General features: G+C 39.6%; 1 protein-coding gene across 4 annotated transcripts in view; it reads right to left on the bottom strand.

The window, feature by feature from the left end:
- Positions 1 to 4,227: 4,227 nt before the first annotated feature.
- The window catches only part of LOC120996568 (beta-arrestin-1), a 150,846-nt gene continuing 133,243 nt past the window's right edge, over positions 4,228 to 21,830 (bottom strand). For all 4 annotated transcript variants that reach the window (XM_040426559.1, XM_040426557.1, XM_040426556.1 and 1 more), the window contains 5 exons: positions 21,424 to 21,564; positions 18,450 to 18,533; positions 10,658 to 10,728; positions 8,342 to 8,393; positions 4,228 to 5,440 (listed from right to left, as the gene is read on the bottom strand). In XM_040426559.1, coding sequence (XP_040282493.1) covers positions 5,329 to 5,440; positions 8,342 to 8,393; positions 10,658 to 10,728; positions 18,450 to 18,533; positions 21,424 to 21,564 — 460 coding nt within the window. In that variant the 3' untranslated portion in view covers positions 4,228 to 5,328. The remainder of the gene's footprint in view (positions 5,441 to 8,341; positions 8,394 to 10,657; positions 10,729 to 18,449; positions 18,534 to 21,423; positions 21,565 to 21,830) is intronic.

The following is a 21,830-nucleotide window of genomic DNA, read 5'->3' on the forward strand; positions in this document are numbered from 1 at the left end:
CCTGGAGTCACAGCCGGGCCCCTGGATACATGGGATGGCTCAGCTACATCGCATTATGACCAGGATGGGGGGGTGATTCAATGATCAAAAAGAGGGTAAAAGTCAAATAACTAACAGAGACATAAAATAGCGAGACAAGGAATTCTGGTAAAAAAAAATAAAAAAATCCCATATTCAAGTAGATTGGGAATCTTTTTGAATTTTTAAAACATTTGGATGCTGATTGGCTGGAGTATACATGCAGCCAAGCAATACCCCTGTCTTATACATAATATGATAGTTTTTGGATTTTTTTTTCTTTTTGTAGAATTCCCCTATAATTTAAAATAATGGTCTCCAAAAGAAAGTTATAAAATAGTTGTACTAAATCCATCAAAAAAAATGACAACCAATGAAATCAGAGCAAAAGAGCCAAAGTGACAAATAATGGACAGATCCTTCCCTAGATGATTTAGATGATTTTGCTGAGGAGTATCAGCATCTGACACTTTGGTGGTTTAAAAATACTCAAAAATTTCCACAATCTTTGTGTGTTGGACAAATGTAATTATGATTTTTTTTTTCCATGCTAAGAATAAATGTACTGTCAATTTAAGGATGTTGTATTTATATGCAGCACATTTCTATTCACAGTGCTCAGTCTGGAGGAAGAGCCGGTATCTTCAAAAATTTTCTCGGGCCAAGATGAATCAACTGGAGAACATTGTTAATCTTCAGGATGAAAGCTGAAAATAACTTAATTCTTCGCTCTAAAACCCCATTAGAAAGTAAATGCCTCCTATAATGTAGTGGTTAAGGGGCTAGGGGCAACCACCGTACCATCCACCAGACCCAAATGTCTCCAAGGTGTCAAGTAGAGAGGATGTGGGTCTTTTGTAGATGGCCAGTGACTAGTGGAAAAAAAATGAGATTCTTTTGAAAAACTCTAAATAAAGGGGCTGAAAACTTAAAATACTATTTTTTTTTATACTGACCCTGCTTCCCGAAGGTTATGAACATTCTCCAGAAATTTATTTTTGACTGGAGAACTTCCTTCAGTTTCCGGCCGCTCCCTCTTCATATTTCAAAAGGTACAATATAAAACATTGAGATCGCCATGAAAATTTATTTCACAGAGATTCTGAATGAATCAGAAATTAGCAAAAAATTAGCATTGTATTTATTGATTCCACCAACAATCCATTAAAAGTAAAAAAAAAAATTAAATAATTCCGATGGAGCAAAGAGATAATAAATTTAAAATGATTATAATTTCCATTATAGCAATAAAGGATTATCACCTATTTCAATTTCACAAATTTCCATTATTGAGAATTTTCCTTCCGATCATTTGACAAAACTTCCATTTTGTTTTTCATAGAAAATGCTAAAAGGTTTTTGTTAATGTTTATTTTTTTTATTTTTAAGTTTAGAATTTCTCTTTTTATTACCATGGACATACAAACTAATGTTGATATTTGGCCAAATTATCTGTCTATTTTTTATGCAATTAACCAAATTTTTATATTAAAAGAAAAAAAAGTTACAGTCCCAGTTACAGTGGCCATGGCTAAACAATTAATTTTAAGCCCATTCATTAAAATATTCCTTTCCAGTATTATTTATATTGTATTTAATTCACAAATGGCAAATTTGAGTTTGTCCAATTTTCATATCATGATACTTTGAATTTACTGCCAAAGATCAACAGAATGGAGGCACAGTCACTTCATCAAATATCCCGATATAGTGCCCATCCATACAGTGCTTGTACTTGGTACTGCACCTCAGCCTAACTGACATTTAGTGCAAAAAGTAATATTCCGATATATTTTTATCAGAGCATTGTTCAAAAACATTCAATTATCCCATTATTTTTTACTATGAATTTTTTTACTCGTTTTCCATGTTAAATCGGTCAAAAAACATTTGCTGGTAATTCAATAACAACTAAATATCAGTCCCATCCAACTAGTTGTTTGTCGCCTTTAGACTTGTTATTTTACCAAAATTATTCAAAATTCTTCCATGGTCCCTTGTCCTTTAAAACTTACAGATTTTTTGTCCCAAATATATAATATATAGCTGGTTATACTAACATTTTGTATAATTTGCAGCAATTAACCCAAGGAAGATCTTAGGAGTATTATATTCTATTTTGCAGATAATAAAAAAAAAAATGTAAATGATTTTTCTCATTTAGGTCTTTTTTTTTTCTGAAAACTAAAAACAGAATATCTGAAAATGTATTATTAAAGGCTAATAAAATAGTAAATAAGTTTAAGTGGAAACCTAAATCTGTTTCTCCTCTGGAAATTTAAGTACATTTTTAGGCAATTTACTAAATTTAGATAGATGATTTTTTTTATTCTATTTTTTTAGAGGGCTGTTAAAAAAAATTGTATTAATTCACAGAATCCACCTACATGATAAATTAAAAGCTCTTAATGTACAGATTAAGAGAAAAAATCTTCAAAAGGTACAGAGAATGTTCCAATTTTTGCCATTAAAACAAAAAATAGGTAAAGAAAAAAAATTATGGAAAGAAAATTTTTATGGAAAGAAAAATAAAGAGATACATTCAGTCCCCATCTTAGATCCCATATAACAGTGTTTTCCGAGCATTAATATGATTTATACCATAATTTAACAATTTTAAAGAAAACAATCCTGTGCAAATTAGTAGTAGTATAATAAAAATATTAACTAATAAAAACTATAAAAAAATAAACAAAATCATTTTGACAAAAATGAGGCTATGTTCACAAGTTATGGTCACTGTTACTAAATATACATCTTATGCATATGATGAAAAACGTACTTGAATAGTCATTATACAAAGATAAAATATTTACACAGGAAATGAAGCGAAATTAAGTTATGAAGCTGTAATTAGTGCTGTATACTGAGCAAAAAGCAATTCATAGGGTTCAGCAGATAATGTGGGACGATCCTATAGATGTTGACCGGTTTCCACTATACCCTGATGGCGTAAAAACACTCGCCTAACTTTTATTTTATTTTTCCAAAATTGGAATGGCATCTCTTATTCTACGAGCAGATTATCAAATAGGCATCATCCCATTGATAATATTTTTTTTCAAGGTCTAATAAATACAATTTTCCTCCTCCCCCAAAAAAGTTTTGTTTTTTGGGTGGAGAATGTCATTTGCCTTATATGCTTGTCAACTCAGGACTAAGTTTTCAAAAACTGGATCTCAAAGAAGATCCCAGTTGAATCCCTTATTGGATCTTTAAAAGGATTGTCGGTAATTGTTTTTGTAAAGGGTTAGAACAACATAATCATACTCACCGCTCACCACCACCTCTCTTATTCCACTTCCTGATCCCTCTCAACACTACAATAAGGACCACACAGACAATCACTTGACTGTATGTCGAGAGGGAAATAAAGACTAAACGGGACCCAGGAAGTGCAACCAGGCAGATGGTGTTGGGTTTGGTCAAGTGAGTGTGACTTATGTTTTTGTTTTTTTATTCCATTTTGATCCATTTAAAAAAAATACCAGATAAACAGTCCCTTTAAGACCTAGTGACCTACATGTGCATAATTTGCACAGTTACCTACAACTCCAGTTCCTATCACATTGAAATAGCACATCAGGATATCACCCAAAAAAGACGGCAACTGACCCCACTCAAAAATACAGAAAAAGAGTAGGGCTGTTAATAGGCCCATAGGGGAATCAATGTTTAGGCCTTATAACTGTAAAATAATATCATACAACACTAAGCTTATAAACTCACAAATTATAGGATCTTCTTATACTTCTTCCAAGAAGATTTTAACAATCTAGATATGATATTTAAAATAAAAAAATAAAAAAATTGGGACAACTAAACTGTAATTTCGATAAAAGTACTAGAATTTTTACTGTAAAAACAGTGACTGTAAATTTCCTATGTCTGTGTTCGGGCCTAGACAAATAACACTCATAATAATAAAATAAGAATATCTTCCATTTTACTACTAAACTCTCTACTCTAAAAATAAACTTTTTATTTTTGCCTTTTCTTTGTCCCATGATGTCAGTATGTTGATTTATTTTTTTTGGATCACGACAATTAAAAAAACGATACACTCACTTCCTCTGCCGGAGATAAAAATTAAAAATACATGTTAAAAACAGTTTTTTTGTGAAGCCTTCACCTGTGCTTCCAAATTTTAATATTGAGAATTGAATTGTTTTTGCACAGCTGAAATAAAATAATTCTAAAATATGTATTTTTTTGTTTAGCTGTGGTCCCAATTTAAACATGTTGATTTGGAAATTAACCCAAAAAAAGGCAGGTAAAGCAGGATTAGATCGTATTATTAATAAAAAATTTCAAAATTGAAATTTCCAAAATCAATGTTGTGATAAAATTCCGACATTTGATTATGAACTCTGAGTCGTTCATACAACCAGTTATTGAGACTGCATCATCTAAAATAGTACTCTTATGAAACCCTGTTTAACTTGGTTCCATAAAAAACAAAAAAACTGCCAAAAAGTTCACAGGGTTAAGAATAAGTTCACTTTTATGAGAAGCCATTATCTATTGCTGACAAGAATTTGATCACAAAATTAACCCATTGGACCAAATCAGACCTTCCTAGATATCTGCCTGAAGAGTGATCCAATATTGAACGAAATTCAAAAATCTAAATTCTCCATTTCCGTTGACCTCAAGTCTAGCAATAGGTAAGAATAACAAGACCACCCCTTTATACTCGTCCTTGTCCAAGACAAAAAAACTCTTCAGAATGGAACAGAGTTGTTGCCACATAAAATTTAGACAAAGTTTGTCCTTTTTTTGTATCAAAAAATTTCTCTTCCTGTTTTTGAATTGTCATGAAAGAAATTTTTGAATGTGCTAAAGTGCCATTAGATCTTACCAGTTTTACTAACAAATGTTAATACAGTAGCCATTGAGAATGCTTCCGTGTGTAAAAAAACGCATTAGCTTTTGATTTCCTTTGAGGCTATATGATTTTTTTGACTAACTTTTTGTTTTCCGTAACAAATACTTGTATGATACTACTGTAATTATACAAAATGCATAAAAGACTCGGTTAATAGAAAAGTGCTACAAGAACTCCTTACGTACAGTAATCGGTTGCACGAATCATGATTGTACTCTAAATTCTCACATTTTTTTGCTTAAGATAGTGTTAGCCAGAAGTGAAAAGAAGTAGCGAGATGCGGATCGACAATTATGGCACAGCAAGAAGATTATAAGGGCCGCCAGAATCTGGGTAACTTTTTTAGGGGGGCTCTTTAGAGTACAAATAAAGGTGCCCAATCCACGAGTTTTACACGGTGATCAGGTACAACAGGTCCCTGTTTATCTATCATTCGCTGGAGGCGAGTTCATCTCTTCGTCTTCCTCTTCCTTGTCGTCTTTCATCCCTTTCAGTCGCTGACGAGCAAAATCTTCAAAGACTATGTCATCATCGCTTGGGTAGAAAACAAAATTGAAACAAATTAGGATGTCAGAATAATGATTAAGGGAATTTCAGCATATTTTTTGTGATGTTTTGGTGATGGTCTAATTTCTGTGGTGCAACATGAAACATCGAGGAACACAAGTTCATGAGAAGAATTAAGAAGCCATCAGGGGACTTTTGTAGAGGCACAGAGATGGACCCTCATAGTTTTAAACTAATAGGTGCCATGGTTTATTTGAGAACTATCAGCCATGTATCACCCAAGAGTGGTCACAACATTTTTTTTGCCTTTTTTCCCCAAAATATGGCATTATATGTATTTCTTCAAAGTCAAGGGAACTAGGGCGTCTTTCCTCTGAATCCAATTGAGGGAGGGGGCATTATATTAGAGGAATTGCATGGTACATGATAGACCACCAAAAATCATCAGTTACAGCAGAAAAAAAAAAGAAAAATGACCCTAAAATAGAGTTGGCTGCTCATTAAAGAACAAAAATTAAAAAAACTAATTAAAAAAAAGTCTACTTTGAAAAATATTATAGATAGTGAGGAGGAAAGGTGATAGCTGACAGAGATGAAAAAACACAGCATTTTATAATACAGTTCCACTGTAATTATTATGTTGAATGACTGAAAGCAAAAGCATATGGCCACAAGATAAAGGCAGAGAAGAGTATAAAACATAAAAACAGAATATTATAGAAATGTGCTCAGCTTAAAACATTCAGTGATGAAAAGCAAAAACATTATAGTGCTAATTAACAGCACATCCAATTAGAAATAAACATCAAAAGCATACAGTATACTTCTTATACTTCTACATAAGGACAGTGTTATAGTAGTTATATTCTTGTACATAGGAGGCAGTATTATAGTAGTTATATTCTTGTACATAGGAGCAGTATTATAGTAGTTATATTCTTGTACATAGAAGCAGTATTATAGTAGTTATATTCTTGTACATAGGAGACAGTATTATAGTAGTTATATTATTGTACATAGGAGCAGTATTATAGTAGTTATATTCTTGTACATAGGAAAAGTATTATAGTAGTTATATTATTGTACATAGGAGCAGTATTATAGTAGTTATATTCTTGTACATAGGAACAGTATTACAGTAGTTATATTCTTGTACATAGGAGCAGTATTATAGTAGTTATATTCTTGTATATAGGAGGCAGTATTATAGTAGTTATATTCTTGTACATAGGAGCAGTATTATAGTAGTTATATTCTTGTACATAGGAGCAGTATTATAGTAGTTATATTGTTGTACATAGGAGCAGTATTATAGTAGTTATATTCTTGTACATAGGAGCAGTATTATAGTAGTTATATTGTTGTACATAGGAGGCAGTATTATAGTAGTTATATTCCTGTACATAGGAGCAGTAGTATAGTAGTTATATTCTTGCACATAGGAGGCAGTATTATAGTAGTTATATTCTTGTACATAGGAGCAGTATTATAGTAGTTATATTCTTGTACGTAGGAGGCAGTATTATAGTAGTTATATTCTTGTACATAGGAGGCAGTATTATAGTAGTTATATTCTTGTACATAGGAGGCAGTATTATAGTAGTTATATTATTGTACATAGGAGGCAGTATTATAGTAGTTATATTGTTGTACATAGGAGGCAGTATTATAGTAGTTATATTCTTGTACATAGGAGGCAGTATTATAGTAGTTATATTCTTGTACATAGGAGCAGTATTATAGTAGTTATATTCTTGTACATAGGAGCAGTATTATAGTAGTTATATTCTTGTACATAGGAGCAGTATTATAGTAGTTATATTCTTGTACATAGGAGGCAGTAATATAGTAGTTATATTCCTCTACATAGGAGGCAGTATTATAGTAGTTATATTCTTGTACATAGGAGCAGTATTATAGTAGTTATATTCTTGTACATAGGAGCAGTATTATAGTAGTTATATTCTTGTACATAGGAGGCAGTATTATAGTAGTTATATTCTTGTACATAGGAGCAGTATTATAGTAGTTATATTATTGTACATAGGAGCAGTATTATAGTAGTTATATTCTTGTACATAGGAGCAGTATTATAGGAGTTATATTCTTGTACATAGGAGCAGTATTATAGTAGTTATATTCTTGTACATAGGAGGCAGTATTATAGTAGTTATATTCTTGTACATAGGAGGCAGTATTATAGTAGTTATATTCTTGTACATAGGAGCAGTATTATAGTAGTTATATTCTTGTACATAGGAGCAGTATTATAGCAGTTATATTCTTGCACATAGGAGCAGTATTATAGTAGTTATATTCCTGTACATAGGAGCAGTATTATAGTAGTTATATTCTTGTATATAGGAGCAGTATTATAGTAGTTATATTCTTGTATATAGGAGGCAGTATTATAGTAGTTATATTCTTATACATAGGAGCAGTATTATAGTAGTTATATTCTTGTACATAGGAGGCAGTATTATAGTAGTTATATTCTTGTACATAGGAGCAGTATTATAGTAGTTATATTCTTGCACATAGGAGCAGTATTATAGTAGTTATATTCTTGTACATAGGAGCAGTATTATAGTAGTTATATTCTTGTACATAGGAGCAGTATTATAGTAGTTATATTCTTGTACATAGGAGGCAGTATTATAAGGTGTACTGCAGACCGTTTGGTATTAATAGTGAGTGAAGTTGTTCTGTAAATGACTTTTATAAAACAAGCAAATGAAGAAATACAGAAGAAAAATGCCACATCTTACTTTGATTTTCCTTTTTCTATGTGCATGCAAAGGTGAATGGAAAGCCATGCAGGAGAGACAGAATGGTTAGGTCAGACATGCAGCAGATACAGACATGCTCTCATGATCATGGATGTTATTATGCACAGGTGACATGATATGACAGGCGCTTGCAGCTTACTTTGTATCAAACTCTATGAGATTTGTATCTATAGGAGCTTCACTCTCAGGAACTATAAGAGAATGTCACAAACATCGAGTCACATGAAAATATCACACCAAACAACCGAGAATAATTATACTAATGATAATAAAAAGGTTATAATATATGGAATATTTTTATTATTATTATTATTATTACTATACAACATAATAATAATAATAATAATAAAATTGCTAGAAAATAAACTTTTCCATTGAGTTTCCAAGTAAATTGTCAGCTATATGGATGGGTCTCACTGCTCTAAATAGCAGACAGGATATTTCTCTATGCTAGAGGTAATATTCTCTGGAATATACTTACTGTCTTTGTGTGGTTCGGCTAAATAACACTTCTCTTTGTAATATCCACTGACGTCATGTCCTTTACCAGACTTCTGGTCTTGTCTGTGGACGGGGCCAGATCACCCTCTTTGGTGGATGTGCAAACCCCTGGATAGTTCTGGCCCCTTCCTCCCTTGTCCTTCGCTGCAGAAGCGACATCTCCGTCCACAAGCCTGGTAAAGGACATGACATCGGTGAATGGAGGATTTCCAGAAGAGGAGTGTCCATCTGACCGGATTCCATAGTGGCCGATCCATCTATCCTCACAGTAGGGCCTTTTGCACACAAACTTTTTTTTTCCGTTTCCGTTCCGTTTTTTGCTTTCCGTATACGGACCGTATACTGAACAATTCATTTCAATGGATCCGCAAAAAAAACGGAAGGTACCCCGTATGCCTTCTGTTTCAGTTTTTCCGTTCTGTTTAAAGATAGAACATGTCCTATTATTGTCTGCATAACGGACAAGGATTGTTCTGTTCTATTAGGGGCCGGCTGTTATGTTCCGCAAAAAATGGAATGCACATGGACATTTTTTGCGGATCCATTTTTTGCAGACCGCATAATACTGAAAAAGCCATACGGTCCTGTGCAAGTGGCCTTAGTGTATTGGAAACTTTATTCTGCAGGTGAGATATCATTAATTGAGGTGCGTCTTGAATATTCCTTTTAACATGTAGTAGTACTAGAGGTGGGGGATGGCTCTTGGGCTGCTGGACCACACACAATGTTAGTTTTCCATTTCTGTATGAGGTCATGTGTTTCTAGGACAAGTTCTTCTTTATGTACAGTTTTTAGGCACACATACAGTATGTTCACATGTTCAGAAATCCTTGACTTGGGCAATAAGAGACTTAGTCCCACCCCCGAGTAGAGTGAAACGGTCTAGTACAACCCTAGCTTAAAACAGTGGAAGCAACAACCACTTCTCTACCTTATATTTGACCCCATGCCTAGTGATGAGTGAATTGAAGCCAAACGAATTGACTTCTAAACACATTTCAGGAAAAATTGTATTTGCCGCAAAGCCAAATTTCTTGAGTCTTCTGAGCAGTGATGGTCAGTTTGCAGTGTTTGCCAGCGAACACATGCGGGCTGCCATCCTTAGTAAGGTAGACTCACCCGTCCGGCGATGCACAGGTAGGCCTTTACCTGTGCCGGGAGCCGGTCTGAAATCAAATTCAGTCACCGGGAGCAGGCAGTTCTGAGAACATCCGCCGGGGGCCTTCATCGGGCTGTTCTCTAACTGCCTGCTCCCGGTGACTGCATTTGATTTCAGACCGGCTTCCGGCACAGGCACAGGTAAGGGCTTACCTGTGCATCGCGGGACGGGTGAGTCTACCTTACTAAAGATGGCAGTGCGAACTGACCATCACTGCGTCTGGGTAATGAATGTATTTTTCCTGAAATGATGGTAAAAAAAAAACAAAAACATACTCGCCTCCTCCATTTGCTCACGGAGTGGCTGTTGCAGCCATGTTGATTGAAGATACTGTGTGGGGTAATGTGTGACGCCTGTGATGATGTCACCGCGTCCGGCCAGCATGAGAGTCTTCAATCAAGATGATCCGTGAGCAAATGGATATGGCAACTATGTTTTTTTTTTTTTTTTAACCTGATCAACCCCTAAAAGGCCTCAATTGTAGCATCAGATGCCGCAAACGTGGCATCTGAGAGGTTTAATGACACGGGGGAGGGGGGCAGCGCGATCACCGTTTACCATCATTGCGCCTGCTACTTACAAAGGAATGCGCTGCGTGACTAAGTAATTAGTCACAAATCAAATATCTTAGCGAAATTCCATGAAGCTGCCGAACCAAATATTTCATTACTTCGCTTATCACTACCCATTTCTTCAGTAGAATTGCCCTTTAGGCAGAAGGTCCTTCATGACCCCTGGGTTATTGTCATGTCCAAGATTCTAGTCCTTCAGGTGACCATAAAAATGTCTTTTTACCTTCTCGGTGCAGCAGCTCCTCCTTGGGTTTCGGATGCATCAATGTAAATGGCAGCTCAACAGCGACATCACTGCGGGAAAGAAAATAAGGGTTAGTGACAAATAGTTCTCCTCGCGGTTGTGACATTTTTTTTTTTTTTTTTGTTCAGTCTGAATATCTAAAAGGGTCAAAAATAAAATAAAATGTCAGAAAAAAAATTAAATAAATTAATCTGCCATTAAAAGAAATCACCCTAAAAGTTTTCAGATTTAGAATCTCCTTGTAGGACTTTCTCTATGTGCAATCAGTTCCCCCATCATTCTACCCTCAGTCCCCCATAATGAGAAGAAAAATGAAAATCATTCGGCCCCTTTACTCAGGACATAAGTCTTCGGCCCCTTTACTCAGGACACAAGTCTTCAGCCTCTTTACTCAGGACATAAGTCTTCAGCCCCTTTACTCAGGACATAAGTCTTCGGCCCCTTTACTCAGGACATAAGTCTTCGGCCCCTTTACTAGGGACATAAGTCTTCACCCCCTTTACTCAGGACATAAGTCTTCGGCCCCTTTACTCAGGACATAAGTCTTCGGCTCCTCTACTCAGGACATAAGTCTTCAGCCCCTTTACTCAGGACATAAGTCTTCAGCCCCTTTACTCAGGACATAAGTCTTCAGCCCCTTTACTCAGGACATAAGTCTTCAGCCCCTTTACTCAGGACATAAGTCTTCAGCCCCTTTACTCAGGACATAAGTCTTCAGCCCCTTTACTCAGGACATAAGTCTTCGGCCCCTTTACTCAGGACATAAGTCTTCAGCCCCTTTACTAGGGACATAAGTCTTCACCCCCTTTACTCAGGACATAAGTCTTCGGCCCCTTTACTCAGGACATAAGTCTTCGGCTCCTCTACTCAGGACATAAGTCTTCAGCCCCTTTACTCGGGACATAAGTCTTCAGCCCCTTTACTAGGGACATAAGTCTTCAGCCCCGTTACTCAGGACATAAGTCTTCAGCCCCTTTACTCGGGACATAAGTCTTCAGCCCCTTTATTCGGGACATAAGTCTTCGGCCTCTTTACTCGGGACATAAGTCTTCAGCCCCTTTACTCAGGACATAAGTCTTCAGCCCCTTTACTCAGGACATAAGTCTTCAGCCCCTTTACTCAGGACATAAGTCTTCAGCCCCTTTACTCGGGACATAAGTCTTCGGCCCCTTTACTCGGGACATAAGTCTTCGGCCCCTTTACTCGGGACATAAGTCTTCGGCCCCTTTACTCAGGACATAAGTCTTCAGCCCTTATCACTTTCCTCACATTTTCCTTGTAAACCTTCAGCCCAGTCTGAGGTCCAGAGCTCTGCATCAGGTTCTCTAGATTGGTGGAGGCTGCAGTGAAGTTTCTCATCTGCACACAGGATCTTTGGAGTTCAGCCCGAGGGACCATTGGGTTCTTGGTCACCTCTCTCACCAAGGCCCTTCTCCCCAATTACTTAGTTTGGGGAGCGGCAGCTCTAGGAAGAGTCCTGGTTGTTTCAAACTTCTTCCATGTAAGAATTATGGAGGCCCCTGTGCTCTTAGGAACTTTCATTGCAGCTGAAATGTTGTTGCCCCTTCTTTAGATCTCTGCCTCCACACAATCCTGTCTCTGAGCCCTACAGGCAGTTCTTTCCTCCTCATGGCTTGGTTTTTGCTTTGATATGTTTTGTCAGCTGTGAGACCTTATATAGACAATGGGAGGGGGGGGGGGGGGTTCCAAATCCTGTCCAATCACCTGAATTTACCACAATCAGGTTATAGAAACAACAGAGATGATTTAGAGAATTGAAGGCCCCAGAACTTTAACTTTTTAATAAATTCTCTTTTCACTTGCTTGATTTTTTTATTTTATTTTAGCACAAGGAGCAACATAGCAAAATGTGAGAAAACTGAATGAGTCTGAAGACTTTCCACATGCATTGTAATGGAGACATCTATATGCAGTAGAAGGAGTCCCACAGAGCAGGCCTGGTCCTGGTATTCTATGGTCGGCCTTTCTTTTTTCTATTGCTGTATTTTTGCTGTGGCCACTGAAATGATTCATATGTTGTGCTATTATACAAGTGTAACTTCTGCACCCCGCTACTGTCTTTATTGGTTAACCTTCATGTCATCATACGTATTTATTGCAGGTTCTTCACTATGTGCATATCTCTTTCCATGTAAATGTTTATGTTCACGTGTAATGTGCCTGGTTCACCAGCAGGTGGCAGCATAAATGGCAGAGCTACAGGTACATAGAGTGGAGCTTTCCTTCCAATCTAACACCCCCCCCCCCTCTGTGGTGTGGTGGGCAAGTTTCACTTGCTGCAGGAAGGGTGGGGACCAGTGAGAGTTAGTCTAGCTTACCCCCGGCTAGGGGAAGGTTGCAGTTTGCCCCCTGCCAAGGGAGGGTGTGCAGCAGGTGCACGTCCCTGTTGGACGTGGCCTTGCCCTGGCCAGCTGTAGCACCTTCTGCTCAGCTGGATATGGAGGCAGAAGCTGGAAGCCTCTGAAGCCAGGAGTAAAGTTCCCTAGACTAGTTTAGAGACAGACAGAAGTTGCAGCCCACAGTTAAAGCTAAGTTATAGAGAGGAGTTAGCCTGCCACAGTTAATGCCAAAGCCTGCTGCAACCAAGACAAAGCCTGAGACTGTTTGGAGAAACGTTTATTCAAGTAAAGCTGTTATCAACTTCATCCCAAGGTATAGACTCAATTTATTTCTTCATCCCCTTCATCACCTACCGCCTTTGCTCTGCTTCAGACGACAATGCCTGGGGTTCAGCATATCCAGGTAGGAGCACCGTGACACGTGCACCGACATTATAGGCCACCCTACACCACTCTGGCATTCCTTCACCTGGGTACCATCTACAGTATCACAAAAAAAGGGCCCTGTGCCCTTGTTGCTTTACTGCAACTGGCGTCACGAAAGCAAGTACACATTTCTCTTAAGGGGACCCCTTGGTGCTGCCGTGCGTCGCAGAAGTATGTTTTTTGGCGGAGATTTTTGCGAAACTGTGTGATATCAGAGACTGCTGGGAGGTATTTTGTGCTGCACAGTGGTATCAGACGCTGCTGGGGAGGTATTTTGTGCTGCACAGTGGTATCAGACGCTGCTGGGGAGGTATTTTGTGCTGCACGGTGGTATCAGACGCGGCTGGGGAGGTATTTTGTGCTGCACGGTGGTATCAGACGCTGCTGGGGAAGTATTTTGTGCTGCACGGTGGTATCAGACGCTGCCGGGGAGGTATTTTGTGCTGCACGGGGTATCAGATGCTGCTGGGGAGGTATTTTGTGCTGCACAGTGGTATCTGACGCTGCCGGGGAGGTATTTTGTGCTGCACGGTGGTATCAGACGCTGCTGGGGAGGCATTTTGTGCTGCACGGTGGTATCTGACGCTGCTGGGAGGTATTTTGTGCTGCACAGTGGTATCTGACGCTGCTGGGAGGTATTTTGTGCAGACGCTGCTGAGAGGTATTTTGTGCTGCACGGGGTATCAGATGCTGCTGGGAGGTATTTTGTGCTGCACGGTGGTATCAGACGCTGCTGGGAGGTATTTTGTGCTGCACGGTGGTATCTGACGCTGCCGGGGAGGTATTTTGTGCTGCACGGTGGTATCAGACGCTGCTGGGATATATTTTGCAAATTGCAGTCCCCAATGCACTGAAGGGCCGTCTGCGTGAGCCCTAATACTGCTGTACTACAATTCACAGTGATTCTGACCGGCGGTCTCTTACCTACCAGAGGTGGGACATTCAGGCCGGGGGCCCCATCAGAGGGCCCCCGGCTGCCGTGACAATTACTCAGCACCCTGCGATTGCATTTTGTGGCAGCGATTTTCAAGCTACTCAGTGTATTCCCTGCAATAATCACACATTTGGCCCATTTCCTTAGGATGCAGCATATTTTTATGGCGCCAGTAACCCCGCCGGACAAATGTGATTTTTCCTTAGTAAAATATTAATTTTTTGAATTGGCGAAAAAAAATTTAAATAAAAAAATTAAGATTTAAATTAAACATGTAATATTTTAAATATAATAAAATAAAACTGACATCTTGAGGGCAGGGTCGGTGAGCTGCAAACCTGACATGCAGCGTATACATAACCGTGCAAGCCCCACGAGGTGATCTCTACTTACTTCCTGTCTCATACTCCAGTTACACCTAAAGCTGCATTCACCGTTTTGCTGATTTCCATTTAAGGCCTCCTGCACGAGAACGTGTGCGGCCCGTGGTCGTGCTGCGGGCTGCAATGCACAAACACCGACTGTGGGGCAGTGGATCGCGGACCGATTAAAGTGAATCCGCGCGTTCCGCAAAAAGATAGGACATGCTCTATCTTTTTGCGGAACGGAAGTACGGAACGAAACCCCATGGAAGCACTCCGTAGTGTTCCATTCCGTGCTTCTGTTCCGCATCTCCGGATTTGCGGACCCATTGAAGTGAATGGGTCCGCATCCGTGATGCGGAATGCCCACAGAATGGCGCCCGTGTATTACGCATCCGCTAATGTGGCCTGCAATACGGCAACGGGGCAGTACACGTTCCTGTGCAGGAGGCCTAACTCTCAGGCGGCAGACCCTCCTATCTTTCTTCTCGCTCATCCCTCCCAATTCACTGCATTATAGCATTTCATCCAATGGCATTCTGGATATAATTTATACTCCAATCACACCCAGAGCTGCATTCACAGTTCTGCTGGTTTCCTATTAGCAGAAAATCTCATCTCTTTGCAACGTGGTGCTGCTGTGTTGCATTGTACAATGTGTGGTGGATGCTCTGGGCTCTGATATAGAGAGCACGCAGCAGAACTTTGAATGCAGCTCTAGATGTAACTGGAGTAGAACTGTTAGTTTCCCTTTGGCTAAAATGTAATACAAAAATTATTATCTCAGACCTAAAAATGAAAGCATGCAAAACATGTGACATATAAGTGACACCAGATCAGTGAACTATCTAGGAGGAGAGCACGGATCGTCCCGTTAATCAGATTATCAGTCATACAACATGCCAGGCAGAACATGTAACATGGTGATCATCATGCAAGGATGGGTGGGGGGGGACACAATAACCACACCCGGATTAAAGTAGTTTGGGGTCCACAACGATCAGATACCTGTCACCAACCCCTTTAAACTTTTCCCACTGCTGCCATCTAGTGGCGGCTGCCACCTAGCACCAGCAAACCTGCAGCATCAAGATGCAACCCATAGGAGTGTTGTCTTTCATAGGTACTGTCCCTTTAAGACACAACTAAGACCAGGCTGAAAATCAGAAGACATGATGTGACAGATAAATGGTTCATGCAGAAGCCCCCCCCCCTTCCTCCCCTGGGGGGGGGGGGGGGGGGCACAGTGTTAAATGGAGGGCTGTGAGGATGGGGCCAAGACAGATGCAGTGGGATTTGGTGCATGGTCGTGACTTGCAGAAGTTTCAGCAATTACCTTGACGCAAGGTCTCCCAGAAGGCTGCCATTGTTCAAAGTAGATCAGAGAATTAGTCAGCGCGAGCATCACCCCCGAGTCAGCGAATCCCAAAATAGCAGGTAATAGAGCCGGGTACCCTAACCCCTGGGGAGCGTGCACCAAGGGGCGGGCGGCCGGCTCATTTACTTGCCAATGTTAATTAACAAAATGAAAGCTCCTCTTGAGAACATCAATCAGCAGGTTACACTTAATATCATGGGCTTTGCTGATTCTAAGGACACTGATTCTTATACTCCAGTTACATCCAGAGCTGCATCAAAGTTATACTAGTTTTCCACTTGCTTTCAGACTGCATTGCTGCACAACTGCTGACTTCCCAACTACCCCTTCTGGATCAGTGTCAGGGCTTGCTCTGATGGGATTTATAGTAATGCATATGCTCTATTCACTTGCAGAGCTGCATCCACAGCTGTACTAGTTTTCCACTTGCATTGCGGCACAACCGCTCATTTCCTGGTAACCCCTTCTGGTTCAGTGTCAGGGCACGCTCATAGGATTTGTGTAATGCATAGGCTCTATTCACTTCCAGAGCTGCGTTCACACACTGCCATGTGGAATCCATACATTCCTAACAGCTCAGCTGAGACGCTGCTGCTCGTTTGCAACGTCTGTAAATCTATGTCATCCATCCACAATGCACCACAGCAGAGGACGCCCCCATACCGACCCCGAAACTAAAGGCGACAAGGTCAGTGACCTTTGTTTCACTGAACGGAAAACTGCTAACATGGTGAATACAGCTTTGGATGTGATTGGAGTCACAATATGCTTACTTAGCATAGTGGCATCCAGAGCTGCATTCACCATTCTGCTGTCTGATATACGTCAGTATTGTGCACGCCCTTAACCACTTAGCGAAGACTCTGGCAAAAAGATTTTTCTCTGTACATGGTGCAAACCCTCCATCCCCCACAGTACAACACAGCTCATATAGACGATAGCAGGGAGTCATGTAAATGCAGCTCTGAGTGTGACTGGAGTATAAGACAAGATGGAGCTCACTATCAGCACAGGATAAGTTAAGCAGCAGATTTACAAAGCTACTGAACATTATGTGGAAACTTGAAGGGGTTGTCCAGGACTTTACCATGGGTGACTTATCCTTTCCAACAATTAAAGGGAAAGAGAATCATTACTAATAAGTTCCACAATTCTCAAATATCCCGTCAAGGTGACAAATCCCAGAGAAGAAAATCCCAGCTTAGTATCCAGAGTAATATCCCAAGTAAATGAGAAGAACGCTGCATGGTATACACAACTCCTGCTCGGGATAGTACACAAATTACAAGATTTGCATTTAGGGAACGCCTAGTGGTCATCCCAGGTATTACACTCAGGATTTATACAGCAGAGCTCAAGAGGATTCATGGCATGAACTATTTGATGCTCAAGCAAAGGTGAAATTTTACCATCTTCTGTAGGCTAGGACTCGATGGACGCGCGACATGGGAACCGCAAGTTGTCGTGACAATCATAACCTGGTAGATTTCAGCGCGACATTGCGATCTTATGTCATGTGACCAGCAGTGCCTTCGTGTCATCATACATCACTCATTGAAGTGATGACGCAGTGGCCAGAAACAAGGCTAATGCTATACACTGCATCTCCTCTCGTTGGATGTGTGCTCGTCATGTCTTCTACAGCTTGGTTTTGGCCAACAGCCACATATCGCTCTAGCAACTATGTTCTGGCCTGGGTGACCACTGAGTCAGGGAAAGGGTCCAGAACCAGTCCAGAGGCAGTCTGTTGTACAGCAGTTTGAACTTCCTGCAGCCTCTTCTGTAGAGATACAAGTGGTGGTCACCTAGACAATGAGATAATGGTTGCTCAGCAACTCAAACCAGATAAATCTACAGTAGAGACTACAGGAAGTTTTACCTGCTGGACACTAGTCAGGTCTCTGTAGGCATCGGCAACCAGAGCCCAAAGGCAGCCAGGACCAAGGGGTGGAAAATACAAAGAAGGTTTTATGTCTGTGGTCTGAGATTTGAGGTCTAGTTTGAGTCTGAATTACGGGGTCTGGTTTGAGGTCTAAATTTTTGGGTTTGGTCTGAGGTCTGAATTCTGAAGTCCTCTCCAAGACCAATAATGGAGATTGCAGTATTAGGATGTCCTTAGAGAGACCAAAACTGCTGATTGCTTAAGTGTGTGAGAATGACCTGGGGGTCACATCAATAAAGTCATGTCCATAACAAAGTCCAAGTGTTTAATGTTCCTAGTCAGAAAATGTTAGATTTTGTAAAAATATTACCCAAGCTTAATCTATTGTCCTGGAAACACAACAAATGTGAAATCCTAATGAAGGCTTACCCTCCTCGTGACACGACCAGCTTCACTTTCACCTTGTACGAGACAATAATTCCAAGGATCTCCTTGTTGGCTCCATCTCTCAACCTAGAAATAAAAAAATAATGGTTGAAAAGCTGATGGTCAACCATCTGACCCCAGAAATGTCCTATGATTCGTCCTGTTCCCCTGACTGGAACACCCAGACGAGAACATACGGTTTTCAGAGTGCAGCCCAATCTAGTGAGGGATGAAATCTCCATGTTGACCCCATTTCTCAATCAAGTAGAAGTGAGGGTGGATTCCAAGACAGAGTTCAGAACATGGGGAAACTCCCCAAGAGGTAGAGAACTGGCTGATCACACTGATGAGAATGACCTGAGGATATTCACATTTTACCGGGAAGTTCAACAATGTCCATTCACTGGAGTCTTCAGTGTAAAAGTATAAGGAGTGAAGACTTTAATATAACAATATCTTGGGATTCCTCTTAAGTACTACATGGAGGCTGCAATATAAGAATGTCCTGGGATTCCTCTTAGATATTTTCATACTTAACAGAGTCTACAGAGTGAAAATGACTCAAGTATATTCTAATTATGCAGTGAAGCTCCACAATCTGTTTTCACTTCAAAGTATGAAGAGTACAGGTTGCATTATAAGAATGGCCTGGGATTCCTCTTAGATATTCTCATCCTGTAGTAACAGAGTGAGAATGACCTGAAGATATTCTCGTCATGAAGAGCAGGTCCACAATTTCCATTCACCTCATTGTAAAAGTATGAAGAGTACAGGCTGCAATATAAGAATGTCTTGGGATTACCCTCACATATTCTAATCCTGTTGTAACAAAACAAGAATGACCTGAGGATATTCTTTCTAATTACAGAATGAAGCTCCACAATCTTCATTCACTGTTGTCTTCTGTTTAAGGGTTTAAGGATTGAAGGCTTCAACACAAGAACATTTTAGGATTAATCTTAAATATTATCTGGAGTTTGCAATATAAGATTGTCATGACATTCCTCTTAGATATTCTCATCCTGTAGTAACATGGTGAGAATAGCCTGAGGAGAATCCAATTATAGAGAGCAGGTCCATAATCTCTATTCACTGTGTTCTTCAATGTATGGGGAGTGGAGGCTGCAAAATAAGAATGTCCTGGGATTTCCCTTAGATATTTCAATCCGGTAATAACTAAGGAAAGATGACCTGAGGACGTTCGCATTTTACAGTGAAGCTACCAAATCTTTATTCACTGTGATCTAGAGTGGAGGTTTCAATATAAAAATGTCTTGGGATTCCCCTTAAATTAGATTAGAATCTGGATGTTGAAATATAAGAATGTTCTGCAATTGCTCTTAGAGATTCACATACTGTAGTGAGAATGACCTGAGGACATTCTTATTATTGTGTTAAAGTTCCCAAAAGTTTTTGCACCATATTTACAGTACAAGGGCATTGTGAGGGAGAGTTGCAGCACTCGAATACCTATTTTACTTATATATATATATATATATATATATATATATATATACAGTACAAACCAAAAGTTTGGACACACCTTCTCATTCAAAGAGTTTTCTTTATTTTCATGACTATGAAAATTGTAGATTCACACTGAAGGCATCAAAACTATAAATTAACACATGTTGAATTATATACATAACAAACAAGTGTGAAACAACTGAAGATATGTCATATTCTAGGTTCTTCAAAGTAGCCACCTTTTGCTTTGATTACTGCTTTGCACACTCTTGGCATTCTCTTGATGAGCTTCAAGAGGTAGTCCCCTGAAATGGTTTTCACTTCACAGGTGTGCCCTGTCAGGTTTAATAAGTGGGATTTCTTGCCTTATAAATGGGGTTGGGACCATCAGTTGCGTTGAAGAGAAGTCAGGTGGATACACAGCTGATAGTCCTACTGAATAGACTGTTAGAATTTGTATTATGGCAAGAAATAAGCAGCTAAGTAAAGAAAAACGAGTGGCCATCATTACTTTAAGAAATGAAGGTCAGTCAGTCAGCCGGAAAATTGGGAAAACTTTGAAAGTAAGGGCTATTTGACCATGAAGGAGAGTGATGGGGTGCTGCGGCAGATGACCTGGCCTCCACAGTCACCGGACCTGAACCCAATCGAGATGGTTTGGGGTGAGCTGGACCGCAGAGTGAAGGCAAAAGGGCCAACAAGTGCTAAGCATCTCTGGGAACTCCTTCAAGACTGTTGGAAGACCATTTCAGGGGACTACCTCTTAAAGCTCATCAAGAGAATGCCAAGAGTGTGCAAAGCAGTAATCAAAGCAAAAGGTGACTACTGAAGAACCTAGAATATGACATTTTTAGTTGTTTCACACTTGTTTGTTATGTATATAATTCCACATGTGTTAATTCATAGTTTTGATGCCTTCATAGTCATGAAAATAAAGAAAACTCTTTGAATGAGTGTGTCCAAACTTTTGGTCTGTACTGTATATATATATATATATTAGTCGCACTGCAGTGAGAATGAGCACAGTTCAAGTAGGCACTGCAGCATAATTGGCCAATCAGATTATTTTATGAATAATACAATGATGAGAATGTGTTTGAACATCATATTGTAAACAGGGATGGAAATTAAGCTTGACCAAAATATAAATAATGCACTATGTCAATGATTTGCAGCAGTCCAAAGGACATTCTCATTACTGTCCATGCAGCACCAGGGCATGGATAATGAGGGTTTTATCAGGTATTAGAAAGGTCTGGAATCACTCCCATATACTATTCTCATGGTGGAAAAGACAAAGCTGATCCTCACTGTCTGATTGCTAAAGTGTGTGAGAATTGCCCAGGACATTCTCACACTAACCCTCAGGTAGTTCTCATGCTGCAGTCTCAGACTCTGAAAAACATCAGATATTTAGTTGTTTGTGTCTTATTGGTAAGAACCCCACAGAACTATGGATTGTGGGCTATATTATATAGGTGACGGGGAGAGGGCTCAGAGGACGTCTCACAGAGTACTAGATGCCAAGTTGGTGTCTTCATGCTTCAATTTCCCGTCCAGCGCCAGGCCGCGCTTCTCCCGGTTGTTGGCCAGGAATGGAGTCAACGTATAGACCTTACAAAATGTGGAGCTGGGCGCTACAACGTCACTGCTGGAAGGACACAGAGACAAGGAGAGGGTTAAATCTGCAGCATTTCTTAGGTTAACCTGCCCCAACACATTGCCTTGAGTTACATCACTCCAGTCACATACAAAGCTGCGTTCCCATTTCTGTTGATTGCTACAGTTTATCTATAATATGCAGTCAGGCGTGGCACTTTACAACTTAGCTGCATGCACTGTGTTATGGTAACTGCAGCTCTGCATGTGAGTGGAGCATAAAAGATGAATTGGGATTAGTGCAAGGAAAGTATATGC

The sequence above is a fragment of the Bufo bufo genome, chromosome 3 (genome assembly GCF_905171765.1).
Source record: "Bufo bufo chromosome 3, aBufBuf1.1, whole genome shotgun sequence".
NCBI classification, from domain to species: Eukaryota; Metazoa; Chordata; class Amphibia; order Anura; family Bufonidae; genus Bufo; species Bufo bufo.